Source organism: Rattus rattus, chromosome 12 (assembly GCF_011064425.1).
Source record: "Rattus rattus isolate New Zealand chromosome 12, Rrattus_CSIRO_v1, whole genome shotgun sequence".
Lineage (NCBI taxonomy): Eukaryota > Metazoa > Chordata > Mammalia > Rodentia > Muridae > Rattus > Rattus rattus.
The window spans coordinates 6,879,374-6,903,046 of record NC_046165.1 but is presented as its reverse complement, the minus strand read 5'-3'; the positions used below and the strand labels follow the sequence as shown (position 1 = coordinate 6,903,046).

Sequence of the window (23,673 nt, the reverse complement as noted above, 5' to 3'; positions counted from 1 at the left end):
CCAATGCTCAAAATCAACCTGGAACAGAGTAATAGCATAGGAGGGTAAGTCATGTCCTTATTTCCTGTCAGGAGCCAAAGGAGAAGCTAAAAACCTGCAGGTGATCTTCCAGGTGAGTCTGTCTTGGAATAGAATCTACGATGGATTTGCTCCTACAGGCACGGACCAGGGGAATTCATTTCAGGGAAGATTCCTGCTGTTAATGTGCCTTTCCTGTTATTATCACATATATAATGCTCACTAGGTACTGACCCACCCTAATGAGCAGATTTCTGCAGACCTATGAAGATGCACTATCTTGTAGTGATGCTATATAGACAAATAGATAATAATTCTATAGAATTCCTGACATGATTCAAATAATTTTAGGAAGAAAGTTTTTAGAAATGGTCTTAGTTGCTAGAAAGATGTAATGAAGTTAGAATCGAGAATAGAATGTCCCCATTCCTCAGAAGAGTAAGTAAAGTCTGTATAGTAAGAAATGCAATGAGCTTTCATAATCACTCTAAAAAGAGAAATAGATTTGGGACAAATTTGTGTTCAAGGAAAAACATTTAGGTCCATCCAAGTATAAAGTCACAGGTGTGTACTATGATAAGGCAAGGCCACGACAGAACTGTTGCTTTAAACTTCTAATGAGTATATTATAATGAAACACTGCATTGAACTTAGTATCAACATTCTATCAAACATTTTATCTCGGAGGTAATTTTCTAAAGAACTTTTTGTCAGAGAAAAGTAATAAAGTTGTTGGTATGGCTTGGGGAGCTTGGCCCATCCATCCATCCACTCACCCACCCTTCCACCTACCCACCAATCCACCTATCCACCCACCCACCCTTCCATCCACCTATCCATCCACCCATCCATCCACCCTCCCATCCATCCACCCACCCATCCATCCATCCATCCATCCATCCATCCATCCATCATCCATCTACCCACCCACCCTCCCATCCATCCACCCACCCACCCATCCATCCACCCACCCATCCATCCATCCATCCATCATCCCACCCACCCTCCACCATCCATCCATCCATCCATCATCCATCCACCCACCCATCCATCCATCCATCATCCATCCACCCATCCACCCATCCACCCATCCATCCATCCATCCATCCATCCATCCATCCATCCATCCATCCAGTGTGCATGTCTGTCTGTCTGTATGTTCGTGTGCAGGTATATGTGTATGTGTGTAAGCATGCGTGAATCCATGTGGAGCTGACTGTGAGTCTGGCCCGGCCAGAGTGTGGGGTGTATGACTATTTGAATGTATATGTGTCTGTGCATATTTGCCTCTACACAGCATCCTAATTATTTTCCTTTCCTTCCTCTCTGGTTCACAAAGAGTTAACCAGCTCAGCCAGAGAGGTTTTTTTGGCTGACTCCAAGAAAGGAGCACCAGCAATAAATTCTTTCATTTAATCCCCTGCTGTTTTACAATGAAGCACAAAACAGTTTCTCACCTCAGAGCAGCTCAGAAGGCAGGTCAGCTACTGAAACACACATCTCCTAAGACCAAGTCTTACCCTCTCCCTCTGCTGCTGCTCTCCCCTCCCCAATGATGAGGCTCCCTAACCTCCCTCTCTCTTTGCCTGCTCTATTCCCTGCAGGTGCCCCCCCCCCAACCTTGTCTTCTGTTTCCAGAGGGTCCAGCATTGAGCTCATTGTCCTCCTGCCTCTCTCTCAAGAGCTGGACTTACAAAGAGATGTTGCCCCACTCACTGCCTATAAACAAATTCTGATAGAGAACTTGAAAATAATGCGCTTTTGTCCTTGATATGTAAATTGTACCATGTGCATTTACTTTATACACACTTACACTTACAAGTTAGTGTATCAGAAATTCCGTACATTTTCCACATACTTTCAGGATTAATGATGAAAAGGTCCTGACATGAGCTAAAGGGAAATCCATAGCTTTTATAGATACAGGGTTTGAAATTAAGGTGGCTTTTAATTTTTTTCTACCCAAATTTAGAGCCTTTCTTTAAGTAAGTTACAGACATATGGAAACTTGACGGCTTCACTGTTAAATTGTTGATAGTGGGCCCAGGACAGAAGGGTCATGTTCAAAGCTACACTTCTCATCCCAGCAAGACAGCAGCTCAGAAGAAAACGCCCTCACCCCCGCACAGGTGCATGCAACCGTTTTATAACGATTAATACACACACGTCTTGCTTTTACTTGCCAAACTACACGACAATAATGGCTGTTTCAGATAGGAACTGCCATGTCCTACACTTCTTGTCACACCCTCAAGTCTGCCGATGTTCTGCCAGTGTGTTGGTAAGCGCAAGGTACTTAGTGGATATAACAAGTCATGTCTTGTATGTTTAAGAAGCAACAGTGACAGTAAATGAGCAATGTAAATCCCTGTGTTCATGTTCAGTTAGATGCAAAGCAAGTTCAGCATAAAAGTAATTACTCTTTTTACCTGGTCAGCATCAACAAATATGACTTTGTCCACAGCCAGTGGGAAAAGGACATCGAGGAAAAGGATTTTGTAGCCCCAAATGATTCGCTGCTTTTCGGTCTGTTGGTGAAGCCAGCGGGGCCACTTGTACTGGACAAGCTCGTACTGGAATCCATATTCCTTAGCCATGTGAGGGATCACCTCCTAAACACACATAACAAACAATTCCGTTCAGAAGAAGTTTACTGTGAACCACTATAAACTAATGGGAGACGGCCTATACACTCCTCGAATAACGTGTTCCCGAACTGAACGGGCGTGTGTACAGGAGTAAGAGTGCAACACACAAACCTCCCCTTGATCACTTCCTGTTTGGAACCAGGTGGCTAGTGGATCAGATGCTGTGTGGGGCCTGGGAACCAGGGAACAGGGAGAAGCTGGTCCCAAGCAGGCGTGTGGTCCAGTCATGTTTAACCCTGGACATGTGGTCTCCTAAGCAGCAGGAGTGAGGGCTACTCCCTGCCTGCCCTGGGCCTGCATGTCCCAGGCACAAGAGTCCTACTCCTGTACTCCCACCTTTGCAGCCACCAGATGAGGTGAGGTAGAGGCACCAGGTTAAACTCCTCTCCTTATCTGTCCGGTCAGGCAGCACCTGGAACTCCCCTAATGTCAATGAAGCAGTCTAGGCACCAAAGCCCCAGCACACTGACCCCCAAAGCCTCTCTCCACTTCCCAAAGGTTAAAGTAGCCACTGCTCTCCCCAGTTAACCTGTTTCTCACTGGGCTCACCTGTTGGCTGAGGTCTCCAGTACCTCCACTGCCCTCCCTCCTCCCCTGTTCTCCCCTACCCTCCCCTACCCTCCCCTGCCCTTCCCTACTTCCCCTCCATAACCCCCTCCAGTTCTTGCCTCCTCAGGGCCTTCCTGTACTCTCAGGGACTGTACCCTCTGGGAACAGCAGGGGAATGGAGCCTAAAGGCAATGTTTGATCATTTATCTGATTTTTTAAATACTGGAAATTTAAAGTATTTTACATATAAAGAATTATTTTCTTAATTCTATAAGGATCTATTTTATCTATGTATTAAAATATTGAAATATGGCTTAGACAGCTGCTGGAAGTAATTTTGTTCATATAAAGCGTACGAAGCAATTAGAAAAATTCAAATATTCAACAATACATATTAAAAAAATCCACACAGCACATAGCTATATGCTGTGGATGCTGTGAGTGGCAACCCCCAATACCACCTAAATCGTGCTCCCCAAAACCTTACAGCTTAGAGATGATGGTAGAAAAGGAAATGAAATTGTTGTTCACTTCAGAAGGCAGAGCCAGGGGGGAAGATGGAGGTGAGGACAGAGTGACAGATGAGTGGCCTGTGGCTTTCACAGTGACAAGAGAGCGTTAGCAGTCGGTGAGGGAAGTCAGGTGTCTGTGGAGGTTTTAAGATGACCTAGAGTCACATGTCTGCAGTTTGGGAGCTTAGGAGATGTGTCTCTTGGAGGAAGTACGTCACAGGAGGTGGCTTGCAGTGTTTAAAGGCTTGTGCCACTTCAAGCGGTGACCTCTCTTCTTCAAACCTGTGGCTCACCCGCTTCAAACCTGTGGCTCACCCGCCTGCCCCAGCCACATCCACTGCTTGCTGCCTTGCTTCTCCAGCACAACAGACTTGCTGCTGTAGAGCTGTGGCAGACAGGTAGCTGGTACAGTGACCTTGTGGGCTGGAGGGAGGTCCTGCTACTGAGGAACCGTGTTCTAATGAGAGTGGACCAAAGCCACAGGCACTGGGGGTGCTGTGCACTTGTCAGTGTTGCTGTTGCACGAAAGCATCTTCCAAAGAAGAAACTGAGAGAAAAAGCACCTCAGAAGGAAAACACTATTTTGAACAGGCATTATTATTATTATTATTTTTGCCACGAAGTGCAGCAAGGTTGCTGTCATCTGTGAGGACAACACGGTGACTGTGTCATCTCGGTCCATAGGCTTCCTATCCCCATGCCGCATCTGGTGAACACACACTAAAATCCTCACACTGAAGAGGAAAACCTCTGAAGAGATTACAGTGGCAACAAAGAATTTAGTGTCAAGCGTCAGCCACACTGTAAAATAGCACCGTGCTTACTTTAAATGTTGGCGAGAGGTAATTCTTCAGAAACCAGAACTTCACTGGTGTTTTGGTGTTCCGCAGAACAGAAAGCATCATAATCCTACGCAAAAGACAAGAAAACAAATCTAAGGTAACCTCCAACCTTTCAAAGGCCTTTCCGTGATGAAGTATGAATGCACACTGTGAATTATGCAGAATTAAAGTGGAACACTTTCCAACATTATGGTGTTACGATACGCAGTGTGTAAGGATTAAGGATGCAAATGTCGCCAAGCTCCTGTGAGGTGGTCAGTACTGAGCTAACGCCCAGTTCTGGCTGTGTCTGTGTGATACACAGGAGGCCTTTCAAGAGGAAGGGCTGGACATCCACCATATGGCTGCTTTATCAAGGCCTCTCAGCAAAGAAGAGTCAAGCACCCTGAAAGTACTCTTTAAATCATCAGGACCATAATTCAAGTATTTCTGAGGCATTCTGTGTGATCCTTCTATATAAACTCTGAAAAATAATCTTTGAATTTTGAATACTATCTTCTTCTCCTATCTGACTTCCTTCTTTTTGCAAATATGATATTCCTTCATGGGGAAGGGAAAATTTACTGTATATATTTTTCTTATTTATCATCTTGTTAAATACAATGCATTTTTCTAACATTAATGAAAACTATTCTAAATCAAACCAAACAAACTGTGAGTTATTTTAAAACTTACATGTAAGAAGCAGTGCTCGCTAGTGCATGCCTCGGTAATATTTATTAATAAGAAGAACTTACAGAAACAGTGCACTTGCTCCTTTAGGGGCCTCTGGCAAAACGTATAAGTAACGATAATAATGGCCGGAATGAGGGCAGGCTAATACCATGGCGGGAACAGGGAGAAAGCTCACTTCCTTTGGAAGTTCATTCTTTCATTTTGTTGAATTCTGAGCTGCGTGGATGTGTAACTTTCCGACAGTCTTAGAAACTGCTCACTTACCGTAGAAACCGCTCATATAAATGGCCAGAGGCAACTGAAAAAATGTTTAGGATGTTGTTGTCCTTTTTGCCATCTTTCTGCAGACTTTCTGTGAAGCTTGCAATAAAAACACAGGACGGTGGATACACTTAGTACATCATATATTACAAGTGTATACATGTAAACAATATGCATCAAAGAACTCTTATATTAATAACCATCTGTGCTGACAACCATGAGATATTTATATTAAATGTGATGGTCTCATTTGAAGTTTGACATGGGACGAAATCAAACTTTTTCCATTCTCCATATTTAGGTGATACTTTGTGACTTCTGAGGGTTCTTGAGAACTGAGAATGGAGTACGGCCTGCCATGTTCGTACCTCATGTACTGGATCCTAAATGGGATTGGTACTCTGGGAAGACAATTCAGGAAGCAGAAATGTTAGTTATGGACAACAGGGTTTCTGGGACTAGAGCCGGAATGTGAATGTTGGTCATGGGGCACGCTCGCTCCTCTAAAACATTATTTAAAAATGCCTACAGAGGTTGAGAAAAAGATTCAATCAATGGGCACGGTGCCTGCTCTGCTCTATGAAGACCTGGGCTTGGATCCCCTGGCCAGGTAAAGCAATGGGATCCCAGGGTTGGGCAGAAGCGAAAGCAGAACCTGGGGGCTTGGTGCTTGCAAGTCTGGAACACAGCGAGCTCTGGTCAGTGAGAGACCCTGCCTCAGAAAACAACCCTGATACTGATGGACGGAGTGTGACTGACTCTGTGCAGATCTAATATCACACACAAAAGTTACTACTTGGTGGGCTGGAGCACGTCCTGCTTCTCTATTGAGTTCAGTTCCCAGCTCCCACACTGGGTAACTTACAATCACCCATAACTCCAGCTTCATGGAATCTGACTCCTTCCTTCTGAGAACACTGTACACCTGTGGTGCACGCACGCACGCGCACACACACTCACACGCACTCACACGCACACACACACACACGCACGCACACACACACTCACGCACACACACTCACGCACACACACGCACACACACTCACGCACACACACACACACACACTCACACACACGCGCACGCACACGCATGCACACACACATGCACACACACTCGGGAGCATGACACACACTCCTTTTTTAAAAAAGTGACTGCTTAGGAAGATGGCCATGAGTTCAAGGGCTGCCTCTGCCACACAGTGAGTGAGAGAACTTGTCTGAAGAGAAAACAATGAGTCTCAGAGGCAGAGAGGACGGAGGACACTGAGAGAGCAGACCGCTGATCCAGCAGGGCAAAGCTCACAGGAGTTCACAGAGTTCACAGAGGGGGCGGCGGCAGTGGCACGCAGCCTGAGTGGGTCTCTGTGTGTGAATGAGTGGCTGTGTTCCTGTGTCTGCTCTTGGGCTGTTTGTTTTGTCTAATTCCTCTGTGTTAGGTTTCTGTTTCATTACTGTCATCCCCCTAGAAGCCTGTTTGTTTGCTAATGAGAGACAGAAAGGGAGTGGCTCAGATGGGAGAGGAGGTGGGGAGAGACTGGGAGGAGTAGAGGGAGGGGAACCATGATCCGAATGTGAGGAGAAAAACAAACAAACAGAAAACAATGAAACCAGATAAGCAAACAAAAAATGCAAAAAAAATTCAAAAGAACTGAATGAATTAATGTGGGATATCCATTATATATATCAAATGCTGATTATTTTATATAACTCAAAAATCTAAGTTTTATATAAGTATATTACTGATAGTGACTGAGATTTGAAAAGTACTTCTTTTTTTTCTTTCTTTTTTTTTTTTTTTTTCGGACCTGGGGAACGAACCCAGGGCCTTGCACTTGAGCTAAATCCCCAACCCCCAAAAGTACTTCTTTTATAAAACATGTTTTTTCTTGGGGTTAGAAAGTCATATCAGGGGCTGGAGAGATGGCTCAGTGGTTAAGAGCACTGACTGCTCTTCCTAAAGTCCTTAGTTCAAATCCTAGCAACCACGAGGTGGCTCACAACCATCTGTAATGGGATCTGATGTCCTCTTCTGGTGTGTCTGAAGACAACTACAGTGTACTCACATACATAAAATAAAATCTTTAAAACAAAAAAAGAAAGTCATGTCAGGACAAGAGCACTGGCTACTCTGGCAGCAGATCCAGATTCAGTTCCCAGCATCCACATGGCAAGTGACAAGTGCCTGAGACTCCATCTCGGGGACCCAGCACCTGCTCTGGCCTTTGCAGGGGTCACATAGTGTGCAGATATACTAGGGGGAAGCACCCACGTGCATGCAACAATAACAGTAAATTTAGAAATATTCTGCAACCCCTTTTCCTGTAATTTCTGAAAAGAGAGTGGCTACATGGGAGAGTAATACAATTCTAGTTAACATAGAGTAGGCCATAGAAAAAGAGACACGAATTGGGCCAAATCCAAAATGGCGGAAGTGCTTCTAACCGCATGACAATAAAATTTATTTAGGATGTTAATCTATTTGGCTTAAAGTTTCTTATCTTTGATCAAGATGACCAAAAGTTTACATTTATAAACTCGAATAAAGTTCTGTTCTAGTTAGCTTTAACTGTAAACTTGTCACAGACTATAGTCATCTAAATACAGAGTCTCAATCGAAGGACTGGCCTGTGGGCATGTCTACGGGGTACAATCTTGATTATTATTTGATATAAAAGGACCCCACCCACTGTGGGCAGTGCCATTCCTCACACAGGAAGACCTGAAGGCTGGCTAACATGAACACAAAACGGCAAATTGTGTTCCTCCATGGTTTCAGCTTCAAGCTCCTGTGTGAGCTCCTGCCCTGCTCCATTTATGACGGACTGTGGCCTGGCAGTGCTAGGAAGGAGCCCTTCCTTCCTCGAGTCTTGATAATGATGTTTCACAGCAACAGAACAAAATGAGAGAAGGTTCACATTTCTACAACAGACTCTCCATAGAATGGATCTATACCAAACAACTTCCTTTGTAGCCCGCCTTCCTTTCCCAATCTAGCTGCAAGTTGGTGTTTTTGAGGAACCACTCTTCCTCCATTTTCACTGTAGGAGGTCCATGTGGGACAGGCCTGTCCTAGGCTCTGGAGGACAGCATCTGACCCAACCATGGACAGTTGCAGGATGCAGTTCAGCCTGGGAAACCTGGTGATGGTTTGGCACTGGATTAGCTGTGGAACTTTTGTTGGTATTTTAGCAAAGAGCTAACTGCTCTCCATTGGACAGTAAAACTTTATTTTAAAAAATCTCCCTGGAAACAGGAGGCAGAGGAGGAGAAGAATTAAGAGATGGACAAAGTTTCCAGACCAGACCATCACATGACACTGTCATGTCTAGACATAGTATTGGATTCTATGAACCAAACCCTCTCTTCCTGGTCACCCTCTTGCCCCTTTGTGGTGCTGGAGATTGACCTGGGGCTTCACACATCCTAGGTAAGCGTTCTACTGCAGAACTACACCCAACGCCCTAAACTAACCTCATGCCTCACACATGTCCTATCACACAGCATGTGACAGCCATCTGGACGACCTTCTGCTCTTTGATCACACCTACTGTTTCTTCAACTAACAAGGTACCTTCACTCTACGACGACCTGTGAACATCCTCTTTCCTGTAGGAAGAATCTTAGCCATACTCTGGGAGGTCTTTCCTGCGGTTCCTCCAGCTGGAGATACATGTATGCACACATGCATGTATATGTACGTGGAGTCAGGGAGCCATGGGACCGGGAGGAGTATGCCTGGAGCAAGAGTCGGGTGGTGGTGTGTACAAACCCTGGAACTCTCATCCTGAGATTGGCAGGAGCAGGATCACCACCCCCACTTCAGGCTTGCATGTTCTGGTGCACACAGCCTGGTGTCCCCACCTTTGCCCACTGGAGGAGGTCACAAAGCCTGGTACCCAGGTTAAACTTCTTTTCCTCTTATAAGGTCATGTCCAGAAGCACCTGAAATTCCTTATGCAGATGAGGCATCCCCAGTGCTCTGGCCCAAGCCAATGAATGATGTACCCTCACCCCAACAGCAGCAATAGCCCCTACTCACCCCTAAAGGTTTAAACAGCCTTTGCTTTCTCCATTAAAATGAGCCGCCCACTGAAACTGCCTCCAGAGTGTATTGCTGCGCTCACTGCTGCCTGAGGGCTCTCAGAACCTAGCTGTCTATTCCTGCTTCCACTCTCAAGGTCCACCAGTCGTGATCTTGGGTACACACACACACACACACACACACACACACACACACACACACACACACGCTTTCAGCTATTTTATAGCTCCAGGTTTTCCTTCTGTAAATGCCATCAATCTCTGGGTACTTTATGCACGCACACACTGTGCTCACTGCTCTCTTCTCTTCCTCTCACCCCAGCAGCCTCTCTCCAGCCAGCTCCGGGTTTTATGTCAGCATTTATGTCTCTCTCTTACGGCTCCTGGGAGAGGAGGGAGAGTCTGTGCTTTATTTACTTAGATCTTTGTTACCTGCGAGTTTCCTCATTAATCAATCGAGTTATGTCATTAAAGTATTTCCAGTTATTGATAATTACCTTTTAATTGAATCCCACATGCCTCTATCTTCATGTTTATCAGCAAGGACATCTTCTTTAATTTTACCTGATTTTTTCTTTACCTGGATAACATGGTGAAGAGAACATTTAGAATTTAACTGGTTAATTATAAACTATGCCATATAAAACAAGAAACCTTTAGAAATGCATCAATTCTGCAGAAACAAAATTGCGTAAGAAACGGTAGTGACTTCTGTGCTGACAAACACACTTCTGCTTGGGTCTAAGATTTTACCAACTTACTACTGGCTTGAGAATTATTTATTCTTTGTAATGATAGTTCTCCTTCCTCTTCCTGTGGTAATACCCTTTTTTATTTCTCTCTATTTTTCAGTACATTTGCACAAACACTCTTAAAACCCTCTCCAACAACTTTATCAGTTTCTCGCACACTATGACAAGTGTGCTAACGGCTCCTCCCTCCTTCCTACTCTCTGACTCTCACTTTGGTATTTGCAGACAAAAGGAATATTTCTCTAGTTAAGTAAAATGTCATTATCTGTCTTGCATTTTGCTCTCTCCACGAGCACATACAAGCAAGCCAGTACATTATTTTATTGTTTTTAAATGTTATTTATGTGTCTGTATGCGAGTGTATGCATGCGTGTGTGCTTGCATGAGGTTATACATGCATATATATACATGCATATACACACACACACACACACACATATATATATACATATATATATATATGCCACACCCTGGTAGTTCACCCAGAAGGCCAGCAGGCATTGGATAACCTGGAACTGGGAGTTAGGACCAACTGATGTGGGTGCAGGAAACAGCTCCCAGTTCTTTTGAAAGAGCACCAAGTGCCTTTAACTGCTGGGAAGTCTCTCTAGTCTCCAGTCACCGAATTCTTAGCCTTGTGTTCTATTCCTCAGTTTCAAAGGCTCTCTTTAAAATACAAACCTAATATCACATAGATTCCTAACCCTGCTAGATTTTTAAAAATAGGAATCTATATTCAAGGATGCTTATTATTTATGTAAGCACAATCATTTCAGACTCTTTATCAAGAATTCTCATATGTGGAATCTGAATGTGACTTTTTTGTTTGTTTTTTGTTTTTGCCATGTTCTGGCTTCTTCTAGAAAAATCTGACTTGCAGTTCATTGTAATCTTATTCCAGAAATGTATGGATATTTATGCCAGATAGCTGTATATCACATGCATCAGGCTTTAGTTTAGTATCAGTTGAAGGTTAATAATTCCCTGGATTATTTGATGATAAAAATTTGGGCTAATGAAAGAAATTTATTATGTCTCACCCTTATGCTGATGAAGTAGTATTATAAGAAAATTACTTTATGTAGGTCTTGTATTTTAATTTGTATTGGCCTCAGTGTAAACTGAGTCAGAATGGCAGCTTAGGTGCTGCATGTCCTGGGGAGCAGCGCCCTCCTCGTCAGGGAGCTTTGTGCACGCTGCCCTCACTGTCAGGTCCTCAGTCTGTCAGCCACATCTCACCAGTTCACTCACAGGAGGAACTATGCTCACCACGTTTAAAACTCCTTTTCATTTCCCCTCCGTTCTCCCTCCCTTCCTTTTTCCTCCATCCCTCGTCTTTTGATAACAAGGATAATATTAGAATTTAAAATAGAAACCTCGCAGAAGAGGAGGCCATACAAGAAAGGGCAAAAGTGCAGCTTCCTACAACTGCAGGGGTGCGGTGCCTCTGCCTCTTCCTACAACTGCAGGGGTGCGGTGCCTCTGCCTCTGCCTACAACTGCAGGGGTGCGGTGCCTCTGCCTCTGCCTACAACTGCAGGGGTGCGGTGCCTCTGCCTCTGCCTACAACTGCAGGGGTGCGGTGCCTCTGCCTCTGCCTACAACTGCAGGGGTGCGGTGCCTCTGCCTGCCTACAACTGCAGGGGTGCGGTGCCTCTCCCTGCCTACAACTGCCTACAACTGCAGGGGTGCGGTGCCTCTCCCTGCCTACAACTGCAGGGGTGCGGTGCCTACACCTGCAGGGGTGCGGTGCCTCTGCCTCTGCCTACAACTGCAGGGGTGCGGTGCCTCTCCCTGCCTACAACTGCAGGGGTGCGGTGCCTCTCCCTGCCTACAACTGCAGGGGTGCGGTGCCTCTGCCTCTTCCTACAACTGCAGGGGTGCGGTGCCTCTCCCTGCCTACAACTGCAGGGGTGCCTCTGCCTCTTCCTACAACTGCAGGGGTGCGGTGCCTCTCCCCTGCCTACAACTGCAGGGGGGTGCGGTGCCTCTGCCTCTGCCCACCACAACTGCAGGGTGCGGTGCCTCTCCCTGCCTACAACTGCAGGGGTGCGGTGCCTCTCCCTGCCTACAACTGCAGGGGTGCAGTGCCTCTGCCTCTTCCTACAACTGTAGGGGTGCAGTGCCTCTGCCTCTTCCTACAACTGCAGGGGTGCAGTGCCTTTGCCTCTTCCTACAACTGCAGGGGTGCGGTGCCTCTGCCTCTTCCTACAACTGCAGGGGTGCAGTGCCTCTGCCCTGCCTACAACTGCAGGGGTGCGGTGCCTCTGTCACTGCCTCCAACTGCAGAGGTGCAGTGCCTCTGCCCTGCCTACAACTGCAGGGGTGCGGTGCCTCTGCCTCAGCAGGTAGGCATTTGCTCACATTCACATGCCTCGATTGTGAAACAGACACATGTAATTAAAAATAATACATCTTTCAAAAGGTTTTTGTTAAAATTCTATGTCTATATTAAAAACAACATAAAAGTTCTGTGAGGTGGTTAATGAGGGAGGGAAAGGGACAAGGGACAGAAGATTCTCAGGTAACAGAGGCAGGAGGACCTCATTGAATTTAAGGTCAGCCAGGGCTACACAGCAAATTATGCACCAGCCAGGGCTATATATGAGACGCAATCTCAAAACCAAACCAAACCAAACCACCAAACCAACCGAACCAAAACAAACTAAACCAACCAAACCAACTAAACCAAAACAACCAGACCAAACCGAACCCAACCAGCCAGAACAATACAACACCGGTTCTCTGTCCCTAAGGAACAAACGTTATCTTTTCTTTTCAGGGCCAACCTTTCAACCTGTGCCCCTGGCTCACCCACAGAGGCTGATGTGCTGCCCTATCTGGTTGTAGAAATAGTAAATATTCTAATATAACAAAATCTACAAAACAAACCCCATTTATTTTGTCTGAAAGCTCCCCTTCATAGCCTTAACGTTTCCTTCTTTCCGCTGAGTTACGACGCAAGAATTCAGGAAACAAATTTTTAGTTGATATAAAAACCAAATTAAGAGGAAAATGGTGCTCATTAAGGTGTATAAAGGCGTCAGCCTCACATACCTGCACTTTCAGAATCTTGCTCTTGAAAGTATTTAACACGACAATGACATTGCCTACGTCAGTCTCAGAGTCTGCTCCTTCATGCCTAATGCAGAAGAACACAAATGTCCACAGGTTACTCAAGAAGACATTATAATTCTGATTATATAAACAGTTCCTTTACAATAAAATTGTTTGTGTCATATGATCAATTTATATATACTAAACTAATAAAATTAGATAATTAATTAAGGTTTTATTACTAGAAATTAAGATTATCTGTCAAAGCTTCAGTATCACAGGGTGAGTGTGGAATCCATGATTGGGGTTGGTGTTAATAACAGCTAACAGGGGTTGCTTCAGAGAGCAACAGATAGGGGGTGGAGGCTGCTGCCTATGGCGGCAAATGATTAGGGACATGAAAGGGGGGAAAGTTACACGCACACGCACGCACACACACACACGCACGCACACACACACACACGCACGCACACACACGCACGCACGCACGCACGCACACACGCACACACTGGGTGATGAAGCAAAGTAGACTCTAACAACTTTATTGTTCTTCTTAGCATTTTATACTACCTAAGACAGAGTTTGACACTACCTAAGACAGAGTTTGACACTACCTAAGACAGAGTTTGACACTACCTAAGACAGAGTTTTCTGTGTAAGAAGAAAATTACCTCATAGTCACAAGTTACATAGTCTCTAAAAACAATCACTACAAAAACATAGTCTTCAAAAATCGATTAAAATCATTACATAAAGGGAAATTACAACAGGTTTATTTATTTATGTATTCTTCTTTTGAAGCTTACACTTAACTAAACATTTTCCCATCTATCTTTTTTTCACAAGTTCGACCTAACCCTAAAGCAAAAATTCTTTTGTCATTGATGAACAATGTTTAAGAAGCCAAGTCTATAGTAGCAAGTTTTTCCTATGCTTAGCTTACAACAAGTTGTATTTACCAAGAAATAGGTCATCATCTATCATACATCTTATCTTTGAAGTCTTGATCAGTTAAACTGACTAATCATCTCTTCTCTGCTTTTAATATTCATAATAGAATTATTTACTCTTTATTCATAACCTTCCTCTTTATGGTGCACGGCAGAAACTTGTTACCACATCTTTATCACAAGATCTAGGAACTCAGGACCAACCTAGAGTACATGCTTTCTTTAGTCATTACCTTGTCTCCAGCCGATTTTCCTTGCTACTACAATTGTGTGCTTACAACGAGAGCTCACTCTACTCCTTTTTCTACCTCATGCAGCTCTTGCCATTCTATGAGGAAGGGACACACTTCATTCTAGATTCTAACTTTAAACTTTCTATCAACTACTGCTGTAACATCCCAAAATTAAATTTAAATCAAATTAACTTCCTAAAACTGCTTATATCAAATCAGGCATTCCATAAAATCATCAATTTATCTCAACAGCGTTATTTCAAGCATTTCATCTGTATGTTCATCTGCAATAAATTTGCCCAACAGAGTGGTCTAACCCAAGAAATAATCACACCAGGAGTTCCTCATTGCCCATAGTGGTGGAAATGTGCAGTATATTATGAGAATCTAGCAGATACTGCAGGAGTCTAAAAACATTTTTTATTAAAAAATTAAGTTTCTGTTTTGACAGTTTCACATATGTACTTACGACATCTTTGTTACAGCTCTCTTCTCCTTTCCTTTAGTAGCTCACTTCTTCCCCACCTGTCCCTTTCTCAGATTCATGGATTTAGGAATTGCTGTGTGACCCTGTGAGACCTTTGGACTGGGAGTGTCCACTGGCACCTGGTGAGGTCATCTGTGCCTATACAACTGACACAATAGCTCGCCACGTCCCTGAGTCAGTAGAAAGAATTCAGCAGTGTGTGGTAAGGTTACGGGGCTCCTCCATTCACACGTATCATTTGTATATAGATCCGGCTGTTGAATGTTCGTGACTGTAACCACATGGGGTGGTTTGAACAATACATGCCCCCCACACATGCATGGAGTGTTTGGTCCCAGCTGGGGGTGCTGTTTGGAGAGGAGGTGTGCTAGAGGCAGGATGCCACTGGGAGCAACTTTAACAGTTCACAGTCTTAAGCCTCTTCTAGTCGGCTCTATCAGTTTCATGTTTGAGGACTGCAGAGAGAGTCTCTCATAAGCATCATCTGTCGATAAAAAAGCCTATGGCCAATGAACTGAGGCAGGAAATGGGAGGTGGGACATCCAGCAGGGATAGAGAATCTAGGAAACAGTTAGAGGTATGGGAGAGCCACCAGACCTCTGAGGACATAAACCAGCAGGTAGCTCAACTCAGGAAAGAATAAAAGCAGGTTTGCCCCAGGAACTCTCAGGAGCAGAAGACAAGGAGAGGAAACCAGCCACATTGCTGAACTCAGGTTAGAATAAAAAGGATAACAAGTTGAGAGCAATCAGAGACGCTTATGGCCTGGCATTTATTAATAAGTAATTAGTCTCAGAGTTGCTTTTGTTGGAAACTAGGTGGCCAGGAGGAAAACATGGGTTTCCTGTACTTTACAGAGGATGAGGAATGGGTTCTCAGCTTCTACTCCAGCGGCTATGCCTACTCTAGCTGCTGTGCTTCCGGCCATGTTGGACTTCTATCCCTTAGAACTATAATCCAAAATAAACTTTTTCCCTAAGTCTCTTTTGGTCATGGTGTTTTATCACAGCAACAGAAAAATAACGAATAACTGAACTGCTCAGGAGATGACACGCCACAGGCTTTCTCCCCACCCCTGGCTTTCATACTCTTTCTGATTTCCCTTCTGCTACGTTATCTGGGCCTTGGAGGAGATAGCATAAATGTCTTACTAAACTTTCTTTTTCTCTTCTTCTTTCCTCTTCTCTCCTCTTTTCCTCTTCCTCCTCCTCTTCTTCCCCCTCTTCCTCCTCCTCTTTCTCCTCTTCCTCCTCCTTGGTGGTGTCGGCGGCAATGGCTGTTCCCTAGACTCTCTTGCAGCTATGGTTCTGGCTGATGATGCTGAACAGACACATACATTTTCAAAGGGCCTAGAACTTGAAAGGGGGAAATATGCTGATGTTTTGCTAATTTTTTTCAATAAGCACAGCCACTGAGACATGACCTTTTACAGAAAATCTTATGGCTCATTTGCTTAGCTCTGGGCACAGAAATCCAGCTGGTGTATATCATGGTAGTGGTGGCTTCTTGATTTGTTATTTTGGAATCATGGAAAGGCAGTAGTTCTTTTTCTGTAAGGTTCTCAGATTTGTTCGATGTGTTATTCCTGGTAGACAGCTCTTCAACCTCTTGGAAGCAGAGTCTGAATTTGGAGGGACTGGTCCACTGATAGTAATATCTTGAGTAGGCCTCATAGTGGGTCAGACATAAAGACTGAGTACACTAGACAGATCTAGATATTGGGATTGTGAGACCCATCTGACGCCAAGGTCTAGAGGCTTAGTTTTTGGGCATAGCTTAAAATCTGGGGCTATGAGGGCTTCCCCAGGTTCTAGGTTTATTTGGGGTGGGCTTGAGTTTTGGGTTCAGGGCAAAGTTGTGGTTACTTATTTTTTATTTATTAATCATTTTATTTGTTTATATTTCAAATGTTATCCCCCTTACTGGTCTCCATTCTACCCCATCCCCCTCCCTTTTGCCTCAAAGAGGGTTGTGCTTACTTCTTACTATTCCAAATAAAGGATTTCTCAAGGTTATGCTGGAGCAGTTGGAGGAAGTGGCAGGCCATAGGAACCATCCTTCCTATCATTGTCTTCTATGTATTTGTTTTTATTTATTTTCTGCCACAGTTGTGTGTTAGTATCTCACTACTGTGCATGTTATCTATGCTAAAATCCTATGGAATACATATGTCCTGAAAAGCCATTTTTCTGTTATCCTGCACATAACCAGACCTAATAGTTTTTAAGCAAAATAGTTGCAATTACCATTTTGATAATCTGATATGTAGCACTAAACAAGAATTTACATATAAAGCTTTAAAAGTGGTTTGGATCACTCACCCAATTATTTCATAAATATCTTCTGATTTTCCTTCACGTAATTTTAGTATCCATGCACCTGGGTTTGCTTTTAGTTGAAAATATCCCTTTGAAGATGAAACGGGGAAAACTATTCACTTATATTATTATTATATTTATTATTCAATTATTCATTAAAGATTATAAATGGATTAGCTAAAAAATATTTGTTAGGGGTGGAGGAAGAACATTCTAGAGATGAATTCCAAGGAAGAAGATTTTATAAGAGCTATAAAAACATCTAGAAGTATGATTTTTCCATGTTTTGAGACAGGACTTCATCATGCCTGACTCAATTCTTCCAATTTTTAAAAGTAATTTCTTCTTTAAAGAATCAACATTAGGGACTGGAGAGATGTCCAGTAGTTAGTAAAAGTTGCTGCAGACTGCGGTCTGAGTCTCAGCATGCAGCTGGGCAGCTCCCGGCCACCTAGACTCCCACTCCAGGGGTTTGATGCCATCTTCTCTATAGGGACCTGCATATATAGATGTTTATATAAACACATCACAGAAATGAAAGCAAAATAAATCTTAAGAGTAGAGAGGAGTTTATCTTCACTAACAGAAAACTTAAGAAATTCCCCCAAAGCTAAATAGCGTGAACTGAATATTTAGAACACTTACCAGATTGGCCATTACTATTGTGTCAACTACGTCAGGATTGCTTCTTGTGCCCAGCGTGAACTGCAGGCCCTGCGGGGGCTGTTCTGTGGTCATGTCAAAGCAATGTCCTTCAAGGAGCAGATGCTCTAGTTCGTACTCTGCTGTAACACTCCTCTCAATCTGTGGAAGACATATTGTGGCATGGGTACTATGAATCATACATAATGAGATAATTCTTAAGTAAGATAATATTCTTTGGTTTATAACTTCAAGTCTTTGACACATGAGTGAACCACTAATTTTTCCAGACAAAAGTTCATGACTAATTTTTCCTTTCCCATGTAGGTTGATGTCATTAAGCAGGTGAAGGCAGACAACATAAACAAGGCCTGTCATTGGACAAGAAGGAAGGGAGATGGGTACAGAGGTTTTAGAAGGAAGGGAGAAGCAGAGAGAGGAAGTCAGAGCAAAAAAGAAGGTGCTGAGAGAACATGGCAGCAGATGCTAAGATTCTTCTCTGCGCATAGATGCAGGTGTTAGGACTATTTTTAAGGGATGGGTGTGTACAGGATTTTGTACTGTCTAGATGGGCAAATTATATCCTATCAGTTGGATCAGAGGTTATTGTGTGGTGTGTTCTTTCATTGGGTGACTTAATTGAATCCACAGTAAGAGTGCTGTGAGATAGGTGGTCTCTATATGAAACTGGTGTGGCAGTGACCTGCCAAGGGGGCTGTGAGTGAGGACAGGGCAGCCTGACAGGGTGCTGCACTGGAACAGCTCACAGACCGCCTGGGTCAGAGAGTACTTGGGGGCTGAGTGAAGCTGCTGAGATAAATTCACTAGTTTGGATCTTTAAAGTTATATTAATAACACATACTGTTCATTCTGTTTAGGAGACTCCATTAGGCCCCATTATGAGACCTCACTGATCATGAAGACAAAAGGGACTTTCCTTCCCCAAATTTCCTTTCTAAGACTTTCTTCATACATTTTATCATTTTATATCTTCTTAGTCTTACTTGAAGCTAAAGGTTGCTTTCTTATGATGAATACAGCACAGTTCTAGCCTTCTTCCTTTTGCAGAGCAGTTATGATGAATGCACCAGGGATGAGTTAGAGGGAAATCCCACAAATCTATGTGAATGGGTCAATAGAGATTTCACTGGAAGGCAAAGTCCTTAGGCTAAAGGCACACATGGGGACAGTATGAACCAAATTCCTACAGGCAACATTCACGCCTTCTTACTGTAGGTGCATGGTCATGACCTCCTCTAGGATGAAGATGACAAACACAGAAGCTCGAATGGTTTTAAAGGAAGACAGGAAGGACTATTTTCTCCAAAATTTCAGTCAATCTTTTTGAGAGTGCTGTATCTTTGTTAGTTTGTTCCTGAAAATGTTCTTACTTCAAAATTTGGAAAGATCCAGTATATTTTAACCTATTATTCTGTCAGTTAGAACAATAGCTTAATCCAAAGATAGTAACAGAAAGTTTATACATACTTCAAGATCAGATACCTTAAAGGCCAACAAGAGATAGGGAGGAAATGAGGGGAGAAAAGAAGGAAGTGGCCCAAGAGGCAAGAGCTGCACAGCAGCTGTTATCGGTGGAGGGAAGGGCAGAGGCTGAAGCCGGGAAGACAGACTCAACACAAGATCAACATGTGAGTCATCACTAAGCAGAAATGCATTTCAACTAGACAGGACTCTTGGGGTCTTCATCCTATAGGTCTGTGAAACTCTTTTCTTGACAATCAAAATCAAGGTAAGAAGTCATTGAAAAGATCCCTGAACCAACAATTTTTTTTTTTTTGCAAGAATCATACTTGTACTGGTAAGGATAAACACAATGTTACTGTGCAACGATGGAATATGTCCTTTCAGGCAAATAAAAATTCAAACACACACACAAACACACACACAGACACTCTCTCTCTCTCTCTCTCTCTCTCTCTCTCTCTCTCTCTCTCTCTCTCTCTCTCTCTCTCTCTCTCTCCAGGGAATTGAAGAAGGTCACTTCATGATGATTAGAGAACAACACATCACAAGAATACTGCAATTCTTAAAACGTCTGAGCTGAGCCTTTGTGTACCCAGTGTAATGAACAAACAGCAAGTCTCACACAGACACACCTCACACAGTGCAGATGACTTCAGAATCACATTCAGAAAGCAGACAAGCCATCCACATGAAAGACGGGCAAGCATCAGCACGGAACAAAGCCTTATCAGAGTCTATGGACACGTTAGGACGTTCTACGCATAAGCACTCTGATCAGAAGTCCATCAAGTGTTCTCTGAAACATGCCACATTTAGGACACAAAGTCTGTCTTAGCAAATACAAGCAAGCTGGCGTAGTTCCCTGTGTTCAGCCTGATGACAATGCAGTGACCCTACAAATCAAGGATGAAACCTGCAGAAACACACAGGCCCACGGGGACGGAAAGCACACTGAATGACGGGTGGCCAGCTGAGAAATGAGAGGAATTAAAACGTCTTACAACTGAATGAAAATGAACTTAGGTGATTCAGTGAAAGCAGTTCAGTGAGGGAGGAGCTCCTAACAACACAGGCCTATAGTTTTAAAACAGAAATATCGAGTAAATTAACGAGGAAATCTTAGGAAAACAGAAAACAAGATGATGCTAATCAGTAGGAGGGGAAGAGGTCAGAACCAAGTTAGAAGTGAGTGGACTGAGATGGAAAGAGCAAGAGATTAAATGAAACAGTTCATACTTGAAGAGGAAGTGAAGAAGATTGACAAACCATTAGTGTGACTAACCAAAGGAGAGATAAGACACGGATTAGAAATGAAAAACAAAAAAGATCTACTAGATACCAGTGACATCGGAGCACTGTCACCTGAACGGCTGTGCTGACCTGGGAACCCAGACGTGGGCTCCTCTGTCGACACACACAATCCGCTAAAGCTACACAAGGGTAAACAACCCACAGAGCTGCAGGAAGCAGTAAGACTTCGCTCCCCTGAAAATTCCCACCCAGATGGTGATGAGTCCCACATCAGTGGTCCTCAAACTCCTCCATACAGCAGGACAGGGAGGGTAACCAGTCATAGTTTATGAACCCGTGCTACACTGCCATCAACAGTGGAGGAGCTGTGCACAGCAGAGAAGAGGAGGGCAGGCCGACCCCTGGTGAGCATGGTCTAAGAATTCTTAACAACACATAGAAGATATTCCTCACAGTCACATGATTTGACCTCAACAGATACAGAAAAGGAAGTCGGAAGAGAAGGAACATAGCTCAACATATTAAGTTCTATAGAAAACAAATCTATATTCAACATTACATTAGCTGGAGAAAACTCAAACATATCCACTAAAATAGGGAGAAAATACGGTCTGCACTCACTTCTAATCAGTGCTTCTCACTGAAGTCCTAGCTGAGCAATGAGACAACAGGAGGAGAGGGAGTCAGTTACGTCTATTGTGGACAACGCTATCCTCTCTATAAAAGACCTTTCAGCCTGCTCAGAAAGCCCTTAGACCTCACAAATGCTTTCAGAAAAATGGTTGAATGGAAAAAAAATCAACAGAAAAGTTCGGTAGTTTTCATATGTACCAATAATAATCCTGTTAGGAAAGAAATCAGGCAAAGAGCCCCAATTATAACCATGGACGGAGAGAACTCTTACACGTTGTCCTCCAGTCTCTAGACACGCGCTGTGGAATATGTGCTCACACACACAAGAACGAATCCTCACAATGTAAAACTCAAAGAAGAAAACAAACAAGCACGTCCATCTTACTAGGATGCAGATTTGTCTTCATCTTCAGTAAGTGGTAAAATTAGTTAAAAATAAAGTTGTGACTTATGAGTGGTAAATGTGGATTTGTACACCTATTTTATAGTACACGGTGCCAGGCTCATATGGAATTTCCTCAGGTGTAAATGGATCCTGAGTGAAAAGCTGAAGAAGCCCTGGCAATGAGAACCCAGAATTAACCCAGCATGGCTTTTGACAAAGATAGCCCAATGTCTACTACAGAAAGGACAGTGGCCTCTTCAACAAATGGTAAAAAGAGAATTAGGTCTTCTCATCAGAAGTTAAAGCTACAGTTCTATTTCTCACTCTGAACAAGAAAACAAATTAAAAAGGATCAAAGCCCTTTCTATAGGAGTCAATACTCTGAATGGACATAAAAGTATGGAGGGAAGGTGTCAGCAAAACAGGCACTCCAGATAAAGACCCCATAGCTGAGAATTCATCTCCAGATGTGACAAGTGGGATTAAATGAAATTTAAAAGCTGCCCAGCAAAGGAAGCAACTGAGTAAAAGACAGGATCTTTGCTAAATACATAATTTACCAGCTGTAGAGTTCCCAGAGGATTAAGGTCTAGAATGAAGAATAGGACAAAACTCTTAACTACTGAAACATGAAACAGTGACATCAGTAAATGGGCTGATGATAAGTGTACAGTACTGAGCGGTCAGTGCACGCGGCCATACTGGCCAGTCCCATGGCTAGTAAACAACCTATGCTCAGTGTCCTCGCCATTGGACGATGTTCTGTCCTACCCAGTCACATGCTTTCCACATGGAAGACAGACAGGGAATACTGGGGAGAAGCTGGGGCAGCTGTATGTAGGCACCATGGTGGAAATTCAGATGTGAAGCTACTCTGGAAACCAGTAAGAAAAGCCTTCAAAGTGCTAGAAACAGAATGCCCATGTGACTCGGCCTCTGAGTATGCTCCTGAAAGACTGAAGACATCATCATATTTATGGCCGTACTGCTCACAATGTACATTTACTCTGTGCCAAGTTACAAGTCCCTCTGTGCATTCGCCAACAGAGGACGCCGTGGGGGAGAGCTATGAACAGGGATGGTGTTATGTCATCCGGACGGAAATGGATGGTACTGGAAGTCCTTTGGCTCACAAAGACAAATGTTCATGTGGTTTCTACATTTCTATACATTCATGAAATGATTACACACATATGTCTATACACACATGGCTTAAAAGTAGAAGTCAGACTGGAGAAAGGGAGGACCTAGAGGACAGGGGGAGGAAGTGGAGTTTCTGGGAGGTCCTTACAGCTACAGTACACGATAGTCTTGAATGAAAATGTCCTTATGTTAGTTTCACCATGGTCAATGAACAGATGCCAATAACAATTTTAAAATTCCCTTCTCCATTTTTCTCCATGGACAGTGACCGCAGGTGAGAAGTCTCAAAATTTACATTCCAGAAGTTGGACTGAAGTGTTGGGAAGCAGGGGTGCCTAGCCAATGGGCCACAGAGTTCCTTTCCTGCTTTCTATCTCATGTTTGTTCAGACTTATTTCTCCAACTCTCAGCCAGGACCTTCAAAATGTGTTTGGAACGAAACTTCTCGAAGCTAAACTCGCCAAGCAAGTAGGCACTTGACACTGTTGATCTAAACTGTCGCGTTTCTTCTCCAGACCGTCTACATTGTCGTCTCAAGACTTCCTGAGCTAGCGGCAGACAGCAATAAACATGGCGAGGGCGTTTATGAACGGAAATGGGAGACACTGAATTCTGAAGTGAAGCAAATGTAAGATCTAGGAAAGCACACACCGAGACCAAGCGCTGAAACGCTGGTGTCCATGTGTGACAGCCCTGCTCCCTTCTCTCAGCACTTCCCACAGTGACTTACATCCTTTAAGTTAATGTTGTCAAGGTCACAGTTGCTGTGTACTGGCTCCACCAGCCATCCTT

The 23,673-nt window shown here is 43.7% G+C and overlaps 1 protein-coding gene across 1 annotated transcript in view; it reads right to left on the bottom strand.

The window, feature by feature from the left end:
* The window catches only part of Uggt2 (UDP-glucose glycoprotein glucosyltransferase 2), a 156,685-nt gene that overhangs the window by 23,919 nt on the left and 109,093 nt on the right, over positions 1-23,673 (bottom strand). The window contains exons 27-34 of the mRNA XM_032917211.1: positions 23,612-23,673; positions 17,988-18,146; positions 17,346-17,431; positions 13,355-13,439; positions 10,044-10,126; positions 5,509-5,604; positions 4,552-4,636; positions 2,448-2,630 (exon numbers count right to left, since the gene is read on the bottom strand). The exon at positions 23,612-23,673 is cut by the window's right edge and continues 128 nt beyond it. Coding sequence (XP_032773102.1) covers positions 2,448-2,630; positions 4,552-4,636; positions 5,509-5,604; positions 10,044-10,126; positions 13,355-13,439; positions 17,346-17,431; positions 17,988-18,146; positions 23,612-23,673 — 839 coding nt within the window. The remainder of the gene's footprint in view (positions 1-2,447; positions 2,631-4,551; positions 4,637-5,508; positions 5,605-10,043; positions 10,127-13,354; positions 13,440-17,345; positions 17,432-17,987; positions 18,147-23,611) is intronic.